The sequence below is a fragment of the Schistocerca serialis genome, chromosome 1 (assembly GCF_023864345.2).
Source record: "Schistocerca serialis cubense isolate TAMUIC-IGC-003099 chromosome 1, iqSchSeri2.2, whole genome shotgun sequence".
NCBI classification, from domain to species: Eukaryota; Metazoa; Arthropoda; class Insecta; order Orthoptera; family Acrididae; genus Schistocerca; species Schistocerca serialis.
The window spans coordinates 661,276,394-661,299,992 of NC_064638.1; the positions used below are offsets into that span (position 1 = coordinate 661,276,394).

The following is a 23,599-nucleotide window of genomic DNA, read 5'->3' on the forward strand; positions in this document are numbered from 1 at the left end:
CCAGCTGTTAGCCCTTGTTTTAGCTGCATGTTGTGGCATACTCCACTCTTCTTAGGAACCAGGCACTGCAGAGATGACTGATGGTCAGATAATGCCTTCTTTTAACATGATGGAAAACTTGGCCTTAGCTACAGCCAGGCGGTCTGGTGCCAAAGTCTAGGCCTACGTGATAGTGTGGATGGCTGCCTGTGGTTTTAATAAAATTCATAGTATTTTGCTGTACCTGTTTGAGGTCCAAGGGACCTAGTCAGAGCTGGAAACTGGTGTAATATAGAAGGGTACTTAGAGTTAGTAGTTGACAAGCAGAATGTGGTTGGTGGCAGACAGCAATGCACTGAGGTCCGTGGCAGTATGCCCAAATCGGCACCTGTATCTACTAGATATTTTAGCCCAGATATCCTGTCACTAATAAATAGGTGCTATGATCATGCCTGGCAGTTAGCTGTGCCTAAGATTGACTGCCATTGGCTTTTGGGAAAGAGCACTAACTTGTGCACTTGTTCACCAGACTTTTGATGATAGCAGCATACAGACTGTTCTGAATCAGAAAATGAGGTGTTATTTGAAGGTTAGCTTTGGATCTGTGACAATAATGTCTTCAGTCCTTTCTTGAACCTTGTTAAGAGAGTAGTTTGCTGAGCTGCAAGCATAGAACGTCTACCTTCGCCACCAGCGAATCATAATCAGTGCGTGCAACTGCTGCTGGCCCTACTGCTGTTGTACCACTTTGTGCTGGAGTGATAGCCTCTTGCTTGTGGTCCACAAGTGATGTATCTGTTTGGGATGCTATGACTGCCTTAACTTGTGGTAGTAGGCAGTTGTTTCATATTGTATGTAACAGGTTTTCAGGAACAGTACCATGTCCATTTTGCTCTGCGAGCTCCAGAGAGGTACTGGGATGGCTTACAATCCCTGATGTCTTCTTGTGTTAGTACTTGTTGGATGTGGTCTTCTTGCGAAGCAGATACTCTTCAGGTGAGCTCAGTCTTTAGCTTCATACAAAATTCTTGCACCAGCAGTGCAGAATATTGATGGCCTAGTTGGCTCAGTATCAAGGAAACCATTGTTGAATCACAATAATCGTGCATAATGAAAACTTACCACCATTTGAGGGAGCCACAATATGAGATTGTGTGGCCAGAACAGTGGCAAGCCTACAGCTTATCACGATATTCTGGATTCTTTTTTTCATCTTGTAATTGTCTTCTTGTGTTATTTTTTCCGAAGTCCTCAGGTCACCTTCGGAGGCAACCTGTACCTTGGTGGACCGGTGAGTACCAGTCAGCAATTTTGGCCAAGCCTGCGGTCCATCAATGGTTTAAGTACCGCCCAACAGCAGAGAACCTCACAGCATTTCAGGTAGCAAGAACCAGGGCCTGACGCATAATTAAAGAGAGCAAGAAAACGTCATGGCAAGTGTTCCTGGACTCCATCAATCATTCCACTTGTACTACCTGAGTACGGGAAGCCTACCTGAGTACGGGAAGCCATCAAGAGGATTTCCGGTAAATGCAGTCATTTACCAATAGCAGCAGTGATGAAACAGGGATGTTTCCAAACAGTGCCCAAAGACATCACTCAGACACTGGTAGAGAATTTTGCATGAACGACTGCCAGTGCCAGCCAGGATCTGGCATTTTGTCGCTACCATGTGACTGTAGAGTGGAGAAAACTGGACTTTAGATCCAAGAATTCTGTGACTTAAGATTACCCTTTCTCTATGTGGGAGCTGGAATCAGCTCTGTCTGAGATTTGTGATACTGCACCTGGTCACAATCAAATCTGGTACTGCATGCTTAGACATTTGCTCGGATATAAACGAAATCCTCCTTGCATCTTATATGGCAGACAGGTACCTTCCCCAACTCGTGGAGAGAGGCACTGTTGATACCCCTCCTCAAGCCAGGACCAAGGTCCACATGTTCCAGTAGTTATTGGAGTATTTCCTTAATGAGCTGTGTAGGAAAGACCCTGGAGTGAATGATTAACTATCACCTGGTCTGTTCGTTAGAGACCAAGCAACTACTAAGCTGCTCTCAGTGTGGATTACACAGATTTTGGTCCTGTCAACAACCTGACCCTACTAGAGGTGGCTATTCAGCAGGCTTTCCTCCATAAACTTCACTGTCCCGGCATATTCTTTGATATCAGCAAGATGTATGATACTGCTTGGAGACACTATTTTCTCAAACAACTGCATCAATGGGGGAGGGGGGGGGGCTTTTCGTGGCCACCTCCCCATCTACAACTGGTCTTTCCTGTCTCAGTAGTTTTTTAGGACCTAAGTTGGTGACTCGCTGTCAGATCATTTTGAGCAGGAGCATGATGTCCCTCAGGGCAGTGTTGTAAGTGTTACCATCTTTGCCTTAGGCATAAACAGTATCACATCTATGGTAAGGAGTCATATACAGTGCTCCTTGTTTGTGGATGATTTTGCTTTTTTTCTGTCCTACCTCCAGTTTTGCAACAGCGAGCCACGAGTTGCAGCTTATACTGCGCAGGTTAGAGTGGGCTTCAAAGACAGGTTTTCAGTTTTCTTCAGATAATTGTGTGTATATTCATTGTAATTGTTCTTGTCGGATTTTTAATTTAGCTGTCTTGCTTATGAGGGATACCATCCTACATTTTAGAGACTCAGCGAGGCTCCCAGGCCTCATTTTTGACTGCAGATTGTCATGGTTGCCCCACTTGCGAGACCTGAAAGCCAGAACCCTGAAGGCACTGAACATCATAACGTGCTTTAGCCACAGGTCTTGGGGAGCACTTCTGCTCCAGTTTTATAGGGCTTTAATGCATTCTCGGCTGGACTATGGGTGCAACATGTATGGATCGGTAAGGCCTTTTTATTTGAAGATCATTGACACTGTCCACCATGAGGGGATTCAGCTGGCCATGATTGCATATAGGACCAGTCCCATACCCAGTCTCTTTGCTGAGGCTGGGGGACTGCCACTCACCATCCGGCAGCAGTTCCTCATGGTGCATCAGTTTCTTGCAGCTCTGACTTCACCCGCATACCATACTGTTGCTCATCCACCTCTGGAATGCCTTTTCTTCAACCATCCACAAACCACAATACTATTTGGGATCTGCATGCAGCGTGTGCTGGACTCACTACATGTGGGGTAAGTACAACCACAAATCCATGGTTTTAACCATTTACCTCCCTGTCTACTACAGAGGCTCAGCGTAATTTTAGATTTAGTCCTATACAGGAGGGATTGCACTCCTGCTTCTGTTTTTAATGTGATATGCTCTAACATTTTACATGACCACCACAACTATATAGCTGTCTTTACAGATGGGTATAAACAGGGGGTCTCTATTGGTTGCTCTGTCATTTTCCCTAATTGTGTCCTCGAGGTCCAACTCCCTCAGGAATTTACTGTCTTCAACACTGTATTATATGCGATCTTGCAGGTACTGGAGCAGATGAGACATTTTTCCAGTACAAAAATTTCTTGTCTTTTCAGATTCTCTGAGCTCCCTTCGCTCTCTCCATTGTTTGTACTCAGCAGAAAAAGTCATCAAGACTATCCAGGATGCCCTCCTCTCCAACTAGAATGGCGCTATTATCTCAGTGTTGAGATACAAAGTCTTGCTCCAAGGGGAAGACAAGTGACTGGAAGGGAATGACAATAAGCTCCATGTAGTAAAACCCACAACTCGGCCGTGGTGTACTTCCTTCCGACTATGCAGAAAGGGCGATGTCCTTCTTACTCATCTTTGCAAAGGCCACAACCCCACGACGCATGGCTTCTTACTCTAGCGAGAGAATACACCAATTTGTAGTGCTTATGGTGTACAGATAACAGTTTGCCAGATTTTCTTGGATTGTGTTTTATTTTACAACCAGTGGGCCAGGGCAGATTTGCCAAAGGATCTGCCAACTATTTTAAGTGGGTTCAAATGAATGTGGTTAACATTTTTAACAAGATTTTAGAGAGGTGTTTCTAATGTGTTAACAGGGTGACTGGCTCACCCAAGTTTTTAGTAGGTGGTCAGCCAGCCATGGTTCCCTGTGCTTTTTTCTTTTAGTTCTGCTATCTTTCATTTCTCTGTGTTTTACTTTCATGTGTAGCTACTTTCTTTCTTTATAATTTGGTTCAGCGCATGTGAGATAGTGTGACTGTGTGATCATTTTGAGTGAATGAGTGTGCAACAATTTTAGAGTGTCTCCACAATCATTTGTTTTGATAATTGTAAGGGGATTGATGACCTCAATGTTGAGTACCCATAACATCAAAACACACGCACACAAACACACACATTTTCAGGTAAGAATCAAACACAGTTTGAAAATAGTAATAGCATTCATAAGAACAAAAATAGACTCCTCTATCCACAGCCCAACTTTATGCTTGTACAGTAAGGAGACAAATTGTAGCCATAAAAATATTTGATCACCTGGTTTGTGAGTTAAAGGTGCTGACAGAGAATGAAAATTTAAAAACAAATTGAAATCATTCTTCTTTACAACTCCTGCTCCATAGATGAATTTCTAAGGACATGTAATATGTATCTGCATACATACTCCGCAAACCACCATATGGTGCATGGTGGAAGGTACCTTTTGACAGTGCTCTTCTCTCCTATTTTCAACTGGAGTGACGAAAAAGCGATTGCCTATATGGCACTCTTATCTTGTCTTCATAGTCCTTACGCAATGTGTACTGTGAGTAGAGTCATTCTGCAGACAGCTGTAAACGTGAGTTTTGTAAACATTCTGGATAGTGTTTAGTGAAGAGAACATTGTCTTCCTTCCATTTTGAGTTCATGGAGCATTTCTCTGATACTCACTTGTTGATCAAATCTACCAGTAATAAATCTAACAGCACACCTCTGAATTGGTGTCCACCTGAGCAATTGCCACTGCCTGTTGCGTTTTTTGGGGGTCATGACATGATAGGTGATATCATGGGATATTAAAATCTAATATTCCTTCATGTAGAAGATAAGATAAAATTGTGTTTTGCTCAAGGTGGACCCCCTGCAAAAACAAATTTAATATTTTTTCTTAGTTCGTTACTGAGGCGAAGCTTCTAAGCATCCAGAGATTGAATATTATCTTTGATTTTCCTAGTAATGATTGAAAATAGTGATTACAATTTATGTGAACTCATATTCCTTTCAAAATAAAATATTTGCTCAGCGTGCTGATTCATTTCAGAGATAGTGTCTCATTTTATATCTTAGAGTTATGTTACCTATTAATCCTTTCTTTTATTCCATTTTTTCGTTATTATGTTTTATTGGTTACTGATCTCACATTGTAATTTTTGCAGTAATGTATCCAAAATTAATATTTGATAGTCATATTGTTGTAAGAATCACCAGCAAACCAACATCAACAACAATGGTTCAGGTATACATGCCCTTGTCACAAGCAGAAGACAAAGAGGTGGAGAAAGTATATGAGGATATTGAACAAATAATTCAGTATGTAAAGGGAGATGAAAATCTAATAGTGATGGAGGAAGGATTGGAATGCAGTTGTAGGCGAAGCAGTAAAAGGAAGGGTTACGGGAGAAAATGGGCTTGGGAATAAGAATGAGAGAGGAGAAAGAGTAATTGAGTTCTGCAATAATTTTCAGCCAGAAATAGCAAATCCCTGTTCAAGAATCATAAGAGGAGGTGGTATACTTGGAAAAGGCTTGGAGATAGGGGAAGATTCCAGTTAGATTACATCATGGTTAGGCAGAGATTCCGAAAACATATGTTGGATTGTAAGGCGTATCCAGGAGCAGATGTAGGCTCAGGTTACAATTTAGTAATGACGAAGGGTAGGTTGAAGTTTAAGAGACTAGTCAAGAAGGGACAGGGTGCAAAGTTCCTTGATGCTATGGATACTGCAATAATAAATAAGCTGAGTAGGCAGTTCAGTTTAGGAGGAATGGACATCTCTAAAAGGGCAATCACAGATGTTGATAAGAAAACTGTATGTACAAGGAAGGCAACTGTGAAGAAACCATGGCTAAAAGATGAAATACTTCAGTTGGTCAATGAAAGAAGGAAGTACAGAGGCAAATTCAGGAACACAGAAGTGAAAGCCAGTTAGGAAGTGCAGGGAAGCTAAGGCAAAATGTCTACATGAAAAATGTGAAGAAATCGAAAAAGATATTATTGTTGGAAGGACTGACTCAGCATATAGAAAAGTCAAAACAACCTTCAGTGAAATTTAAAGCAATGGTGGTAAGATTAAGAGTGCAATCTGAATTCCATTGTTAAGTGCAGAGGAGAGAGCAGGTAGTGCCAAAGAGTACATTGAAGGTCTCTGTGTGGGAAGAGGACGTGTTTGATTATGTGACAGGAGTTGTCCGGGAAGAGATAGGGGAGCCAGTATTAGAGTCAGAATTTAAAGAGCTATGGAAGACCAACATCCAACAAGGCAGAAGCAATAGATAACATTCCATTGGAACTTCTAAAATCATTGGGGGGCAGTGGCAACAAAATGACTAATCACTTTGGTTTATAGAATGTATGAGACAGCGATACACCATCAGACCTTTGGGAAAACATCATCCACACAATTCAGAAGATAGCAAGAACCAAAAAGTGTGATAAATTTTGCACAATTAGCTTAACAGCTCGTGCATCCAAATTGCTGACAAGAATAATACACAGAAGAATGGGAAAGAAAACTGAGGATCTGTCAGATGACAGTCAGTTTGACTTCAGGAAAAGTAAAGGCACCAGAGAGGTGGGTGTGATACTATGGTTGATAAAGGAACCAAACATGTTCATAGGATTTCTCAACCTGGAAAAAGTGTTCAACAATATAAAATGATTCAACTTGTTCTTTATTCTGAGAAAAATAAGAGTAGTCTATAGGGAAAGATGGGTAATATACAATATGTATGAGAACCAAGAGGGATCGATAATTGTGAAAGACCAAGAATGAAACACTCGGATTAGAAAGGGAGTAAGGCAAGGTTGTAGTCTTTCACCACTACATTTCAGTCTGTACATCAAAGAAGCAATTATAAAAATAAAGGAAAGATTCAAGAATGAAAAATTCAAGGTGAAAGGATATCAATAATGACATTGCTGCCCTCATTGAAAGTGAAGAATACAGGATTTGCTGGATTGAATGAACAGTCTGATGAGTACAGAATATAGATGAAGACTTAACTGAAGAAAGATGAAAGTAATGTGAAGTAGCAGACATGAGAACAGCAAGAAACTTAACATCAGAATTTGGGTCATAAAGTAGACGAAGTTAAGGAATTCTGCTACCTAGGCACCAAAATAACCCACAATGGACAGAGCAAGGTGGTTATAAAAAGGGGACTAGCACAGACGAAAAGGGAATTCCTGGAGAAGAGAAGTCTACTAATGTCAAACATAGGCCTTAAATTTGAGGAAGAAACTTTTGAGAATGTACGGAATACAGCATTATAGGGTATTGTGAAACATGGACTGTGGAAAAATGGAACAGAAAAGAATTGAAGCATATGAGATGTGGTGCTACAGAAGAATACTGAAAGGTAGGTTGATTAATAAGGTAAGAATTGAGGTGGTTCTCCACAGAATCGGCGAGGAAAGGAATATATGGAAGACACTGACAAGAACAAGGGACAGTATGATGGGACATCTGGGAATGACTTTCGTGATACTAGAGGGTGTGGAGAGGATAAAAATCTTTAGAGAAAGAGAAGCAAATAATTAAGGACATAGGTTGCAATTGCTACTATGAGACGAAAAGTTGATGTAGGAGGGGAATCTGTGGTGGGTCACATCAAACCAGTCAGAAGACTGATGACTCAGATTTTTACAAAAGTTAGGTGTAAACAGAGTTTTGCAGATGTCAGGAATGTGGTTTATATGAGTTTTTACAAAGGTTTAGTTTCAGGTCATCCGACGGGTACATGTGGAGGTGGTGTTGAGATAATTTGGGGTGGTCAATCAGGTAGGGTACATGATTTGAGAGAGAGAGAGAGAGAGAGAGAGAGAGAGAGAGAGAGAGAGACTCTGTCTCTTTCTTGTAATGTTGTTAACTTATTATTACTGTTATGAGTCCTCTGTATGATATGCCAAGCAAAAAACTATTGTTTGTGAAGGGACAGGAATAGATGAGTTTCCTTTTTCCAGGAAAGTATGTGGTGAATTTATAAAATATCAAGGATCTGTAGGTGCCAATGAGTGGTAGTGGAAACTGAAAATCATATTTTGATAAGGAGGAAGGTAGTAGGGGGCATGACATTGTGGGTCTTTGTGTTTGGGGTGGTGTTATTTTGGGTGGGGATTCTTCTGATGTTATTTTTCAGCTGGTTCATAATTGTGCTAAGCGGATTTTGGTTTCTCTTCAAGAAGAATGTGTTGCAGAAGGGTCTATGATAATGTAAGATGGTTTTGCTTCATAAACAGGGTTGGGTAGGAAGCATATTACAACCACAAACTGGAACATAGGTTATGAGACTGGGGCCAGTATGAATGCTGTTAAGGCATACTGGGAGTCTGTGAAATCTGTTGTAGGGAGGGGGGAAAAAAGGTCTTTTCGATCATGCAGGCTCATCTTGACAAATGTTCCCATGGGTTTTTGTATTTTCCAGGGGTTTGTGAAAATAATAGGGAAAATGTATAGCCCCTGGCTTTTAAGTGAAATAGGAATGGGTGGCAGTGGCTATTAATTATTATTATTATTTCTGGAATCATTATTGAAGGCGTAAGTAACACAATATGCAAAGTCTTTTAGAAGATTTATCAAAACATAGACATTGTCATTGTTCAGGAAACTCATACTGAAAATGAACAACAAATGAATCAGTGAGGAAAAATTCCTGCCTTTGGCTTACATGAAGCACCATCATGCTTATAGAGGGGCAACTCACATATGATCAGCAACCAAGAATGCACATCTATGCTTTTGCGAGGGTTTGTTCATATTTTAAATTAACCTTGTTGTGATCTTCAGCTCGGAGTAATCTACGAACCCCCGGCTTGGTAAATATTCTTCTTATCTGTAGAATAACTTAATTTTTACTAAAAACCAGGACTTGGCAACTCTGATCTTTTAAGGCTTTTATTGCACCTGTAAAAACAACACACACATCTTGTTACAAGAGACCTTGTGGGTTACGAATAACAAGCATTTTTTTTCAATAACCAAACAATGGAAAATCCAGGATGGAATGTAACAGTATTATGAAAAGGAAAGTTGCCACTCACCATATAGCAGACAAGCTGAGTCACAGATAGGCACAACAAAAAGACTGTTCCAAATAAAGCTCTTGGCCTGTAAGGCCTTTGTCAAAAATGTGTGTGGCTACAGTTGCCTTAAACTGCAGTCTCGTGTGTGTCAATACTTGCATATATACATTATAAATATAAACATCTGGTCATTGGTATGGCTGGCGCAGAAGACACTTTGCCGCCTTTGACTACTTGCCCATCAAGACTCCCAAGTCCATTTTCAATTCTCTTGGAATGGCACAGAGATCAGGTGGAATACCTCATGCAAATAATAAAATACACAAAAATGACTTATCCCCTAATAAATCTTCCTAAATAATAATTAAAACTTTATATTCCGAACAATTATTCTGGATAACAAAAATACATATAATTCTACAAATAAAGCTTGTTCATTTATATTCAAAATTAGTATTTTCACTTCCACTCAATGAAATTATTTATTTCTAAACCTTGGCTGCAGAATATCTGGAAAATCTCATACCCTCATGCCTTGTATATGACGTCTATGACAAGTAAAAATTGGAGAACTAGCAGTAGTTAATATATCCAAACCTCCAGCTATCTCTGTATCTCCACAGACCATTCCAGTATCACAACATACTGCCATATATCGTGGAGGTTTTAAAAGTCACTACATTAAATAGAATTATGAAAATGGTAAAGTCATTGTGAACTGGCCAGAATACAATAACGTATTTTTGGTATTTGATGCAAAGGGTAAAGGAACTCTTGTAATGGCAGCATGGGGACAGCAGTATAATATTGAACTATGCTCTGCAACAACTAATGAGAAACTCTCTCTTCAGAGTTCCCAATTTCTATTACAAGCCTTCCTACACAGCAAACACCATCCAGTCTTGATCAAAATTGAAAGTAACCAATAGGAAAGCAAAGTGGGATGTACTTGCTAAAAAGTGTGACAAACATCTTGGATGGATTTACCCAGGCAAATAACTTGTTGGAATACATGCAGCAAACAAGGCAATCACTAAGGACTACTGCAGACAAGATATCCCAAGTTGGAATGAAACTAACAAGAAACACTTGATGACTGAAGTGGTGACCTGGAAACAGCTGGTCACTTCATGACTCCCCCTTTAATGTTAATGATAGTCCAACCCTCGTAACTACTTTCTTGAAACTGGGTGGTGCGCCACATGAGTCGGTGGTTCTAATAGGGAGTGGGACAGTAATTCTTGACATCGGTCTCAGCATCACAGTGCCTTGTGTTGTGTGGTGCATGTGGGTTACAGGAACACCTCTTGCTGCTGATTCCTCTGTCATCTCTAGTTTGCTTTCTGTGGTTGTTGTAATGTCTGTTGAATCCATAAATGCTGGCTTGATCCGATCCATTGAGATTGTGATGGGCGTACCATTGATCATTATGAGGAGAGTATTGCTGCCCCTACTGTCTACTGGATACAGTCCACTGTATGGTGGTTGCAATGGCTTATGCACTGTATCATTGCATAAGAACATGTGCATTCTCTTGTCAAGTTCGTGAAATTAAAAGTGTGTCTTTTCAACTGGTTTCTAGGCATTGTCATTCTTAGCTGGTGTGTGTGTTCTCTTAATCTGAGGCAGTGATTGTGTCATCTGCCATGCTGTGTGCAAAAACTCTCCAGGTAGATGTAACATTTGTCCATTTACCAGTTCCGCTGTTGTGTTCTTCAGAGCACTCTTAAATGATGTTCAAAGACATAAAGGCATGACAAGCAGTGTCTCTGTCCAGTTCAGTGTTGCGTGACATCTCGGTGCTGCTTTTAACTACTGATGAAGCTGCCTCTTGATGTGGGGTGGTATGCTGTGATGTGTACATGCTTTGTACGTAATACTGTGGCCAATGTTGTGGAGACATAGGCTACAAATTGGTGTCCCAGATCAGTGGTAATTTTCAGCAGGGCTCAGACCAGGGCAATCCAGTTATGAAAAAATGTTTGTGCGACAGTTTCTGCCATGATGTCCTTAATGGGAAAAGCCTCGGGCCACCTGGTGATCCTGTCTACCGCAGTGAGACAATAACTGCAGCCTTCCAGTGCTGAGTGGGCCTACTACATTGGCTTGTTCAAAACACTGATTTGGTGGAGGTAATGTGATTATTATTCCTCTGGCATGCCGAACATCTTACAAATGTTCAGCAGTTTGTATGCATATCTGGTGATGCAAAGTTCTGTTTGACTAATCTGGCAGTGCCCTTACTCCTTGGTATACCATATTGTGCACTGAATCCATTGCCTGTGCTCTGAATTGTATGGCACATATGAGCATATCTTTCCATCTGCTACATCACAGTATAACTTTACATTTGCTTCAGGCAATGTCACAAGTTGTAAAAGTACTTTTGATTGCTGCAAAAAATCATGCAACTCGATATCAATTTGTTGCACATGCACAATAGCGCCGTAATCAGTGGCATTTGCCACTGCTTCCACTCACACGGTGTCACCTGTTACTGCATTCATTGTTTCTACACATAGAAGTGCATCAGCTGGAACATTTAGCTTCCCTTCCACATACAAAATGCTGGTCATGAACTGGCTGATAAGATCCAAATTTCACAGCTGCTCAGGTTATGCTTTACTATAATGTCATAGGTAAGTGGCTTACAATTCATATCGATGGCGAATTTTCATCCTTCTAATGCGTGTCTGAATTTTTTTTGAGTACAGCGTAAGTGGCATACAGCTCAGTCATATGTTGCCGAAATGCAGCACCAGTGGCAGTGGACGAAGTATAAACCATGAGTGCAAGTTGTGTGTGGCGACCAGGTGTGCCAACTGGGCGGCCTCTGCTATAGGTTTTCACAGCCTGAAATGCAGTGCTTGCCTTGATAGTCCAATGCAATCTGTGGTTAAGCTTCAGTGCATCATTAATAAGTTAGTTCAATGGTTTGGTTATCAGCACATGATTGCGAATGAACTGTTCCTAGAAATTTACTAGTCCTAGGAACAGTTGTCGTTACCTGTGACAGGCTGGAGGTATTTGCTTATGACCTCTACTTTTTGCTGTAAGTATCACATACCCTGTGCATTCACCAAAGATCCTAGAAGTCCACTTCTTTCTCACCTAAAACACACTTGGCAGGATTAATTAATATTCACTGTGTGTGTAGGCGGTCAAACACTTTTGTCAGATGTCATAAGTGCTCCTCTTCTGATGTGGACATGACCAGCATGTCATCGATGTACACATAGCAAAAATCTAAATGTTTTGTCACCTAGTCCATAAAGTGCTGGAGGGGCTGGGCTGCATTCACAGTCTGTATGGCATCCTGGTGAACTCAGATAGGCCAAATGGAATAGTTACCGCTGTTTTGGGAGTCTTCTGTAGCTACAGGGGGTGGTATTATGCTTGGAATAGGTCTGTGGTAGAAAATATCATCTTATTGTAAACATCTGCAGAAAAGTCTTCTAGGAGTGGGACTGGGGTGGTCCTTCCGTTGAGCGGGCAGTAGTCACTGCATGATTTTTCTTTTTAGGCACGACGAGAATCAGGGCTGTTATTAGAAACTCTACAGATACTCTGTGATAGCATAATGTGAATTTCCTGCTGTTTCACCACTTTTAGCTTTTCAGACATCAAACATCTTGGCTGAGCATCAGTTGGCTGTCCTGGTGTGGTCAAAAAGTGGTGAACAGTTGGGTAGACAACTGCTGAATGATCCGAGGGTGTTCTGCCTGTGACTGTGTGTACCACTAGTGGAGTGAAACAATGGACTTTCCCTGGTGTATGCAGATTAGTAGTCAAATCTGTTAAGTTTCTGACATGAGATCTGGCAGTAAGTTGTACAAGAACAAAAAAATCTGCTCTGATAATAGATTGTGATATATCTGCCACTATAAATTGCCATTCAAACACACGATGTAGCCCCAGGCTAAGAAATAATGTTACTTGACCGTATGTTCTAACCTTGGAGTCATTAGCTGCGAACAGATGGCGATCATCCCAGCTCTGGCATGGCTTCTTCTGCCTCTCTATTGACCAGGTATTGTAGTTTTGTATAGTGGTCCATCACAAAAAGTTGGCACTTCTGTGCAATAGAAGTAGTTGTTGCTGCTATGGTATCTGATTCGTGCATCCACTTGCAAGGTGGCGTACACTTTTGTGCATCAGCATCAAACTTCCTGTGGTACCAACATAAATTCTGTGCTGATGGTGATTGAGTAGTACCTCGTGACTGTTAGCAGTTGTGTGTTACTTGTAATGCAGCTACCTGCGTGGTCAATGCTGCCAATTGTGATCAGGGAGGCTAGTGTCACTGTGAACACATTTTCTTCTCGCAGTGTCAATTTTCACTGATATTTGTGTGAGGATGAACTGACTTTCTAGCTGGGCAAACCATAACACAGGATTATGTTGCCAAAATGGAGGCAGTTTTATCACCACCCTGTTAACTGCACTGATGGCTGCTGGTTCATTAATTCTCACGTGGGAATAAGTACGACGACTGGCACAGAAGTTGCTAGTGTCAATGTTGCAAAACTGCGCAAAGCACTGAACCCGAAGCTGGTGCCTATGTGTCATAGTTGGTTGGGGTCATCAAATATGTGGCTGTCAGAGACAACAGGGTATTTATTTTCACATATACTTACTCGATAACAGCTTACAGTTATACAAACATGAATGCATGCACAATGTAAAGTATGGAATAACAAACAGAAAATAAACCAAAGAAAAATTACATTTATGCGGCACTGTACATTTGCAGGGACAGAACATCGGAACAGCTCATCAGCTATTTTGTGACACCAGCTTTCTTTAGTTTCACTATTTCGCTCTCTCTCTTTAACTAATGTATCATATTTCTCTGGTTGTTATGTTTTGAATGTTTTACTATTATCATGATTTTGTTGTTATTATTTTAGTTTGCCTCCACCCAAAGCCCCTTTTTTGTGTTTGTCATGTATGCTTCAATATTTACAATTAACAATTTGTACGATCATTTATTTGATGTTCATATTTTTGTGTCATGACATTGAGTAATGTTATTGGTTGCCATTTAGAAATTGTGTAGCATCTCACACTTGAGCTGATTCGTCAGTTAAATATGACAGTTGGTATCACATGCTCTGGTTTATCCCTTTAATTCGACCTAATGGGGATCCTAAACGCTCTAGCAGTACTCAAGAATGAGTAGCGCAACTGTTGTATTCAGGATCCCCTTTATAAGTGAGGTACACATTCCCTTTCAATAAACCAAAGTCAGCCGTTTGCCTTCCTTCCATTTCATATCGCTTTGCAACATTATGACTAGATATTTAATTGATGTGACAGTGTCAAGCAGAACGGAACTAATACTGAATTCGAACATTACTACAGGATTGTTTTTCCATCTCACATGCATTAGCTTACAAAATGACTGTAGCTGCCACAGTGCCTGTTCCTTTGGAAGTTTGGGACTGCCCACGAGACGTGCTCTGATAACTAAATGGTTGGGCTCGAGCTCTCATTTGAAACACCTCTACAGAATGAGCTCATCCAAGGTGTGGAGGTAGCCTTTCCTATGGCAATCGAGCATGCAGGGTGCAGTTGTCTGCAAGTTGTTGCTCACATTGGCACCAATGATGCCTGTCACATGGGTTCTGAGGCGATCCTGAGTTCGAATAGGCAGCTGGCAGGGGTGGTGACGACTGCTCATAATTTGCAGCATTGCTCCCAGAGTTGATCAGTGTCCTTTGGTTTGGAGCCAAGTGGAGGGTCTCAACCATAGGCTTCGTTGACTCTGTGACGGTTTTGACTGCAGATTTTTAGATCTGCAATTTCATGTGGGCATTTTTAGGACTCCCTTTGATAGGTCAGGGGTGCACTACACAAAGGAAGTGGCTACTCGCATAGGAGACTACTTGTGGAGTGCATATGAGGGTTTTTTAGGCTACACAGTAGCTTGACGTGCTCTGATGAACACTTATCAGTTGATATGCAGCACGGGAAGTCAAACAGCATCACAATTTTATCAGTAGACTATCGCAGTTTCTGTAATAAAAGTTCCTGAATTTACTGCCCTCCAGGAAAGTTTTCATGCTCAAATTATTCTTGGGACCAAGAGCTGGCTGCAGGCCAAAGTGGAAACCTTTGAGATATTTAGTGAGTCATGGAACGTATATCAGAAAGACAGATTAGAGGCCATAGGAGTGGGAGTGTTCATTGCACTTGACAAAATTATTCTCTCTATTGAGGTCAGAGTTGAGTGTGACAGTGAAGTCATCTTGTCGCATAGAACAGGTGTAGGTGAAACTAAGTTAATTTTACTGGCTACCCAATTCTGCTGTGACTGTTCTAAGAGCCATTCAAAGAAATATTGCGTAAATACCCAGAACATGCAATACTAATTGGAAGCTACTTTAACCTACCGAGTATAGACTGTGATGTCTATGGATTCATTGCAGAGGCGTACATACAGATTGTCATGTGAAATATTTTGAGCAGCTAGCTCGGCAGCCTGCATGCAATGGAAATATCTTAGACCTTGTAGCTACAAATAAGCTGGACCGTATCGACAATGTCAGTATGGAAGCAGGAATTAGCGATTATGATGTCATTACAGCAACTATGATTATGAAAGTTAATAAACCTGTCAAGAAGGCTAGGAGAGTGTTTCTGCTACATAGAGCAGATAAGCAGTTATTAACGTCTCACTTAGACAATGAATTGGCATCACTTAGTTGTAATAAGATGGATGTAGAGGAATTACGGGTGAAGTTTAAGCAGATTGTAAATCATGGTTGGAGAGCTACGTGTCTAGTAAGTGGATAAAGGATATAAAAGACCCACAACGGTTTAATAACAAAATATGGCGGATGCTGAGGAAGCAGGGGATGCACAAATGACAAGCAATGGTTAAGATGTATCTGTGAAAAGATCTGGCAGAGAACACGAGAAAATTCTGGTCGTATGTAAAAATCACTAAAAGGGTCTAAGGCTTCCATTCAGTTCCTTGTTGACCAGTCTGGTGTGGCAGTTGAAGATAGCAAAATGAAAGCCGATGTTTTAAATTTCACGTTCAAGAAACTGTTCACAAGAAAACTGTACAGACATACCATCATGTGACCATCGGGCAGACTCCTATATGGGCGACATAGAAATAAGCATACTGGGTGTAGAGAGACAACAGAGATATTTGAAAACAAATAAAACACCAGGTCGGGATGGAATCCCAGTTCTATTTTACAAAGAGTACCCTGTGGCACTGGCCCCCTTACCTACCTTGCATTTATCACGGATCTCTCACCCAAGCACCAACTCCCAAGGGACTGCAAAAAAGCACAGGTGACTCCAGTATATAAGAAAGGTAAAAGAATGAACCCGCGAAATTACAGACCAATATCCCTAACTTCTGTTTGCTGCAGAATCCTTGAACATATTCTCAGTCCGAATACAATAAATGTTCTGGAGACTATGAAGCTTATGTCCATTAATCAGCATGGTTTTAGAAAGCATTGCTTGTGCGAAACTCAGCTTGCCCTTTTCTCGCATGATATACTGAGGGCTATGGATGAAAGGCAACAGGCAGATTCCATATTTCTGGATTTCCAGAAAGCATCTGACACGGTGCCCCTTTGCAGTCTGTTAATGAAGGTACAAGCATATGGAATAAGTTCACAGATATGAGTGAGTTGAAGACTTCTTAATTAACAGATCCCAGTATGTTGTCCTTGATGGGGGGTATTCATCAGAGACAAGGGTGTCGTTAGGAGCGCCCCAGAGAAGTGTATAAGACTGCTGTTGTTCTCTATATACATAAATGATTTGGCGGACAGGATGGGTAGCAATCTGCTGTTGTTTACTGATGGTGTCAGTGAGTGACTGTAGGAAGATACAAGATGACTTTGTCAAAATTTCCTGTTGGTGTGATGAATGACAGCTAGCCCTAAATGTGGAAAAATGTAAGTTAATGCGGATGAGTGGGAAGAACAAACCTTTAACATTCGAATACGGTATCACTAGAGTTCTGGCTAGACACAGTACGTTGCAAACCGATACAAGGTGAAATGACATGTGAAAACTGTGGTAGGGTAGGCAAATTGCCGACTTCGGTTTATTGGGAGAATTCTAGGAAAGTGTGGTTCATTTGTAAAGGAGACGGGATATAGGATGCTGGTGCGACCTGTTCTTGAGTACTGCTTGAGAGTTTGGGATCCATTCCATGTCGGATAGAAGGAAGATATCGAAGCAAATCAGAGGCAGGTGATGAGAGTTGTTACTGATAGGTTCGAATAACACGTAAGTATTACGGAGATGCTTCGGGAACTCAAGTGATAATCCCTGGAGGAAAGGTGATGTACTTTTTAAGAAACACTGTTGAGAAAATTTGGAACGTTCTCATGCTCAGAGTATCCTTGTGGGACCTGAAGTGGAAAGCTCCAAGATACTCAGCGAGCGATGGAACATGTATCAGAAAGACACATTAGAGGACATAGAAGGGGTAATGTTCATTGCAGTTGACAAAATTGTGTCCTGTGAGGTCAAAGTTGAGTGAAGTCATCCGGTCATGTATGACAGGTGTAGGTAAAACTAAGTTAATTGCTGGATGTTTTTACTGGCCACCCAATTCTGTTACGACTCTTCTAGTCATTTAAAGAAGATTTATGGTCAGTAGCATGTAAATACCCAGATCATGCAATACTAGTAGTTGGAGGTGACTACATGCTGAGTATAGATTGGGATGGCTATGGAGTCATTGTGTGTGTGTGTGTGTGTGTGTGTGTGTGTGTGTGTGTGTGTGTGTGTGACTGTAGGAGTATACAAGATGATGCAGACAAAATTTCTAGTTGGTGTGATGAATAGCAGGTAGTTCTAAATGTAGAAAAATGTAAAATAATGCGGATGAGTAGGAAAAACAAATCCATAATGTTTTGATACATCATTAATAGTGTCCTCATTGACACAGTCGGGTGCACTGTTACAAAATTATATGAAATAGAAAGCACATTTGAGGATTGTGGCAGGAAAGGCAAATGGTCAACTTCAGCTTACTGGAAGAATTTTAGGAAAGTGTGATTTCTCTGAGGCAGCGGCATATAGGATGCTAGTGCACGGGATCTGTACCAGGCCAGATTAAAAGAAGACGTTGGTGCAATTCAGAGATGGGTTGCTAGATTTGTTCCCGATAGGTTTGAACGACATGCAAGTGCTACGGAGATGCTTTAGAAACTCAAAGGAGATTCTCTGGAGGGAAGGTGACATTCTTTTCAAGGAATGCTATTGAGAAAATCTAGACTGATTTGAAATTAACTGCAGAATGATTCTGTAGTCTCCAACATACATTGTGAACGAGGACTATGAAAATAAGATAAAATAAATTAGGGCTCATACATAGGCATATAGACCGTCATTTTTTCTCCCATTCTATTTGCAAGTGGAACCAGGAAGAAAATGGCTAGTGCCTAAAGGCGGATTGCAGAGTATTGATGTAGATGTACACAGCTCATGATGAGAAGGAAATTCAGGTTCGAGTCCTAGCCCAGCATAAATTTTCATTATACAGCTAATAGTTGTTGTTCGTATTCACAACTGCAAATACATTTCATGTACTTCACTGCAAGTTAAGACAAAAATGATTGGTGTGAGCGTGGAGGAACTATAATTTCTGGCAAGAAGTGGAATCATGTATGTTGGGACTGACCAGGAGATCCCAATGCATAAGCTCACCTGTGTAAGTGTTGTTTTTCTTTCTTCATACACCTTTCCACCTGTATTTTGTGAGATTTGAGTTTATCACTTCATACGAGGAAGCAAACTTCCCCAATCCCCCTCCCCTCTCTCTATTTGCCCCAGGGGATTTTGGCACTTCCCTAAAGAGGATGGAGCTCCACTCAACTGATATTCCCCTCCCCACCACAGGTTCAACTACTCATATTTTTGTAGCCTGGCACAGTAATGATAGCCAGCAGCTGGTGGGAGGTGTGAACAGTGGCCGTAAGGTTCTTGCTCGATTCTTTCCAACCCAAGCTAAAAAAAACACACAGAGAGACACAATGAATAGACCAGAGATAAAGGCAGATATGGTAACCAGTTACAATGAATTCGCCTGTCTGACCCCATTCGACAGATGGTACCAACAAAAAAAAAAAAAAAAAAAAAATAAAAAAAAAAAAATAAAAAAAAAATAAAAAAAAATGGATTGTGACAAATATTCCCATCCCTACAATACTTTCAATCATTTATTGTAACTACCAAGCTTATTATAAGAGTCAAGCTGACCCAAAAAGAGCGTCAGATAGGATTTCTATGTTTTTCCTCACCTTTAGTGCAAAAGTACAACTTAATATCATGTTGGAAGCAATGCTCATATGCATGCAGGCAGATATAAGCTTCACTCTTTGCAATATATAGCTCCCTCTGAAAGCAAAGATTACATGAACTAACTGACTTGATTTCTCACCTTTCCTCCTATTGGCTGATTTTTAACACTCGCAACCCTCTCTGTATTTTAAGACTACTGACAAAGGCAACTTACTGCAACTGCTATTTTTAGAACTTTATCTAGATAAAATCAATAATAGTTCCCCCCATACATTGTAGTTCAGTATATGGATCTATTTTGACCATTAACCCTTTCACTACGGTGAACTTCTGTAGAAGTCGGGAGCGAATGTGCCACCCAGCCGGTGGACTGCTGTAGCAGTTCCACATTACGTCGTATTTCTCCGCTTCACTACGCTCGGCTTGTATGGAAGCTTGACCTATGCACCATCTAATGGCTTTGTTCAAAGTTTGTAGTTAACAACAGTCACTAGATGCAGTTCCATTCAGTTTCAAAGCGTTTGTTTCGATTGAGTTGCACTGCTCATTTCCCGCCTTCTTTCTAATCTGAAGTGACGTGTTGTTAACCTCAGTTTCTACTAGAAGTGACGTGGCAGATAAGTGCTATACTGTGAAGGAAGCTCTTTCATACTGGGTAGTGACTTTAAAGATGAAAGCGAATCATCATCTGAATCTGACGATGAACATGAAACACATTTTGTAGCTGCTTCTACATCAGGTACACGTGCTACTCCAGCTGTTCCATTAACATACCTGGTGCACAGACACAGACAATATGTGTGATTTGTATAAATATACAGTATCAAGTCCAATAATTGCGATAGCATTAAGAGTGTGAAAGCAGGGCAGAGTAGTGCCGTGGGGAGCACGAAAATGCGCCTTACAGTGGGCACGGCAGACTGGCGCTCGTTCAGTGCATGACGCAACAATCATGGTGCTGGCATGAAAGGGTCAACCTGTTGGCCTGTACTCCCATCTGCCTACTAGTGGGCACATTATGAAACTATAAAACATGGTGCAACCACTTAAAATTCTTGATACTATCAGAAGTCACACGACACATCTTGAGAGCCAACTCTCAAACATCCTTCTTCCATTGTCTGGCACAATCATCCTGCATCTCATGTTTAGTGGGTCATGTGAGTAGGGTTTCTAATGCACTCATGTCAAGAGTCAGCTGTGATGTAAAAATTAAGTCGCTAACACTCATGTGCATATTCCAGAAGGGTGGGTTTTGTACATCAATCCTGTCTGCAGGTGGTAATTGAATGACCGGTTTAGCAAAGTCACCTTTTTGTTCCTGTATTGCACTTATTCTTAAATTTTCAAGGTATGAGTGAGTTTATTGTTGTATCCTTGCAATGCTTCTAAAGGAAACACCTGAGCCACTCGTGACTTGATAATATAAAATATTTTTGCTCATGTTATTATGCAGAAATATTTCCCATTTTTAGAACAGGTTGAGTTTCTTCCCTTGTTGAAGTGCAAGTGATACTTGGATTCAGATCAGTTGGTGGGTGTTAAACATAATGAACATGGAAGGTTACTTCTGATCTGTCAAAGACGTTCAGTCTGATGGCACATTTATGCTCCTTGAATTATATTTTAAGAATCCTTGCCTCTGGTCTGTATATTTAATTTCACACAATGTACACTTTATAGACAAGTGGCAGATTGAGCCTATGCAAAATGTGCACAACAGTGCCACTGTTAAGTAGTTTCATTCATTTGGCAGTCAAAATTCACACAAATGTCACTTTGAGGTTGTATTCAATCGTTAATGATATAGATGGGTGTTAAACTATATGACTCTTCCTTTCCACTTCTAATGGGAAGCTAACAAAGAGACACATCAAAGAGGGTTAGCAGAAAACATTAAATTGTCATAGAGGCCCAAAAATTATTAACATTAACAGTGGCTGAAACGGAGTGCTTTGTTCTGATTGTAAATCTGGTTTTATCAGCAAATAAGATAAGCATTAAAAATTACTTGTTAATTTATTTCAGTTGGTATTCCTGGAGTATTCATAGTCTTGTGAATGGTGTGTACGTCTTTGGATTTCTATTTATGCTGCCTCAGTTGTTTGTTAATTATAAACTGAAATCCGTTGCACACCTGCCATGGAGAGCCTTCATGTACAAGGTATGTTCTGTAGTCTCACTGGAAAAAAAAAAAAATTGATGGTGTCAACATGGTAAGCTACAATCAACTAAAACTCTTTTTCTCCTCAGGCATTCAACACATTTATTGATGACCTATTTGCATTTATCATAACGATGCCAACAGCTCATCGAGTTGCCTGTTTCAGAGATGATATCGTCTTCCTCGTGTATTTATATCAAAGATGGTAAGGCACCACATGGTTTTCTAAATATCTTTAATTCACTAATATTCAGAAATGCATAACCCTGCATCACAAAAATGAGTAAAATTTGATTTAATGTACTTCTTAAGAAACACTATTACTCAACAGCACCAAAATATGTTAAAAATAAAAGGAAATCCCACCATAGTTCACAGCTGGTGCCACTGCTGTCAAAGGATACTAATAAAATATAACATTGTGTATAATGTTATGAAGTCACTTGGGGACTATGAAAAAGTTACAGTTTAGAAATGGCAGCCAATATATCAAAGTGCAGTGCTCTTAGAAAATCTTAGTGCAGGTGGATTGTAGTTCAGATACTGGGCCTGAATTTGGATTGAGATATTCAAATAGTCTGCTGCACATTTTCCAGTCAACTCCAGAAATTGATAGGCTCATTCTGCCAACTAGCCAACACTAATTCGCCTGAAAGTTATACCTAGAGCACGAAGTACAGTGCAATCTTTATTCACTATTTTGAATTCTTAGAGACAAGAGGGCAGAAATTCAACTAATTTTTCCATATATGCTTAATGGTAAGTTAGGTGAATAATGAAAGCAGTAGTAAAAGCCACATTGTATATATCAGTTGTTCCCAACCCAGATAAAATGAAATTTTCTAAGGGGTTGCAACAAAATGATTCAGTTGTGGTTCTGTCATGAAACTAAATTATTTTTAAAATATCATTACTATCTCTATTTAGTATGACTATAGTACTGAGAACATAAGTCACCAAAAATTACATTCTTTCTGAAATTCCTTCCCGACATTAACTCATAACAGTGCGGCAAAGGTTACGGCGTGAGACGACTGTGCGATCATCATCTTCCATACATAGTCCATTCATTACATAGATACTGTGTACCATGTATTTAGGACAGTAAAATTAAGAGACATACATCACATATGCTTGAATATCTCATTAAAATGCCTTCTCAAGAGTTGTAGGTAGTTCCCACACTGCACAAGAAATTGCTCTGTTATTTACTTAACAAAACATAAATGACAGCCCAACACAGTAACTATGTAATGAATAATACACTCCTCTATTACTATATCATCATCATCATCATCATCATCATCATATGATTTTAAATGGGGGTGTAGGTGAAGGAAATATGTTTTGTAATGTTCATAGTTAGCTTTCTTTTCCGAGAAGGACTTGTATGCAGCACTCTCAGTGCACTGAGAATTGCTTCATCATTCTATTAAAAAAAAGTTGTTAGAAATAAACAAGCACAAATTGCCTCACTGACTCATTAGTTTGTGGTCTAACAAAACACCTACAAAACCTAAATATCATTCTCTTTCATCATTTAAAAATAAAAATATTCAAAGAAAATTCTATGACATGTGTGTTGGGTGAGGGGTGTAATTAACTGATTCTGCATTCTGGGGGGTAATGTCTCGAAAAGTTTGGGAGCAATGGGTATACAGGGCATTTCAAAACTAAATGGCAAACTTGAGGAATGGATTCTTCATTTAACAAGAAGGAAAAAGTCGTCGTAAATATGGGCTCTAAAATGCTTGCCTTAAGAGCTATGAGCACCTTTTCATCTTTGATACTGTGGGAAAAAAAAAAACTTTTCTACTGCAAGCTCTTTGCTTTTCACAATAACAAGAAAAAATTGGCCTTAAAAAAGTAGACTGCAAGTGCAATGATATCTTGTTCAGTAGCAAAGATGAACAAGTGCTCCTAGCTCTTAAGGCATGTATTAGAGCGCCCATTCCTGATGTTTCGCTATTGAGTTTTGAAATAACCTTTACAGTGAGA

General features: G+C 40.3%; 1 protein-coding gene across 1 annotated transcript in view; it reads left to right on the forward strand.

Annotated features, from left to right (window-relative positions):
- LOC126479545 (cleft lip and palate transmembrane protein 1-like protein) overlaps positions 1-23,599 on the forward strand; it is a 165,184-nt gene that overhangs the window by 140,235 nt on the left and 1,350 nt on the right. The window contains exons 9-10 of the mRNA XM_050103793.1: positions 21,466-21,601; positions 21,691-21,806. Coding sequence (XP_049959750.1) covers positions 21,466-21,601; positions 21,691-21,806 — 252 coding nt within the window. The remainder of the gene's footprint in view (positions 1-21,465; positions 21,602-21,690; positions 21,807-23,599) is intronic.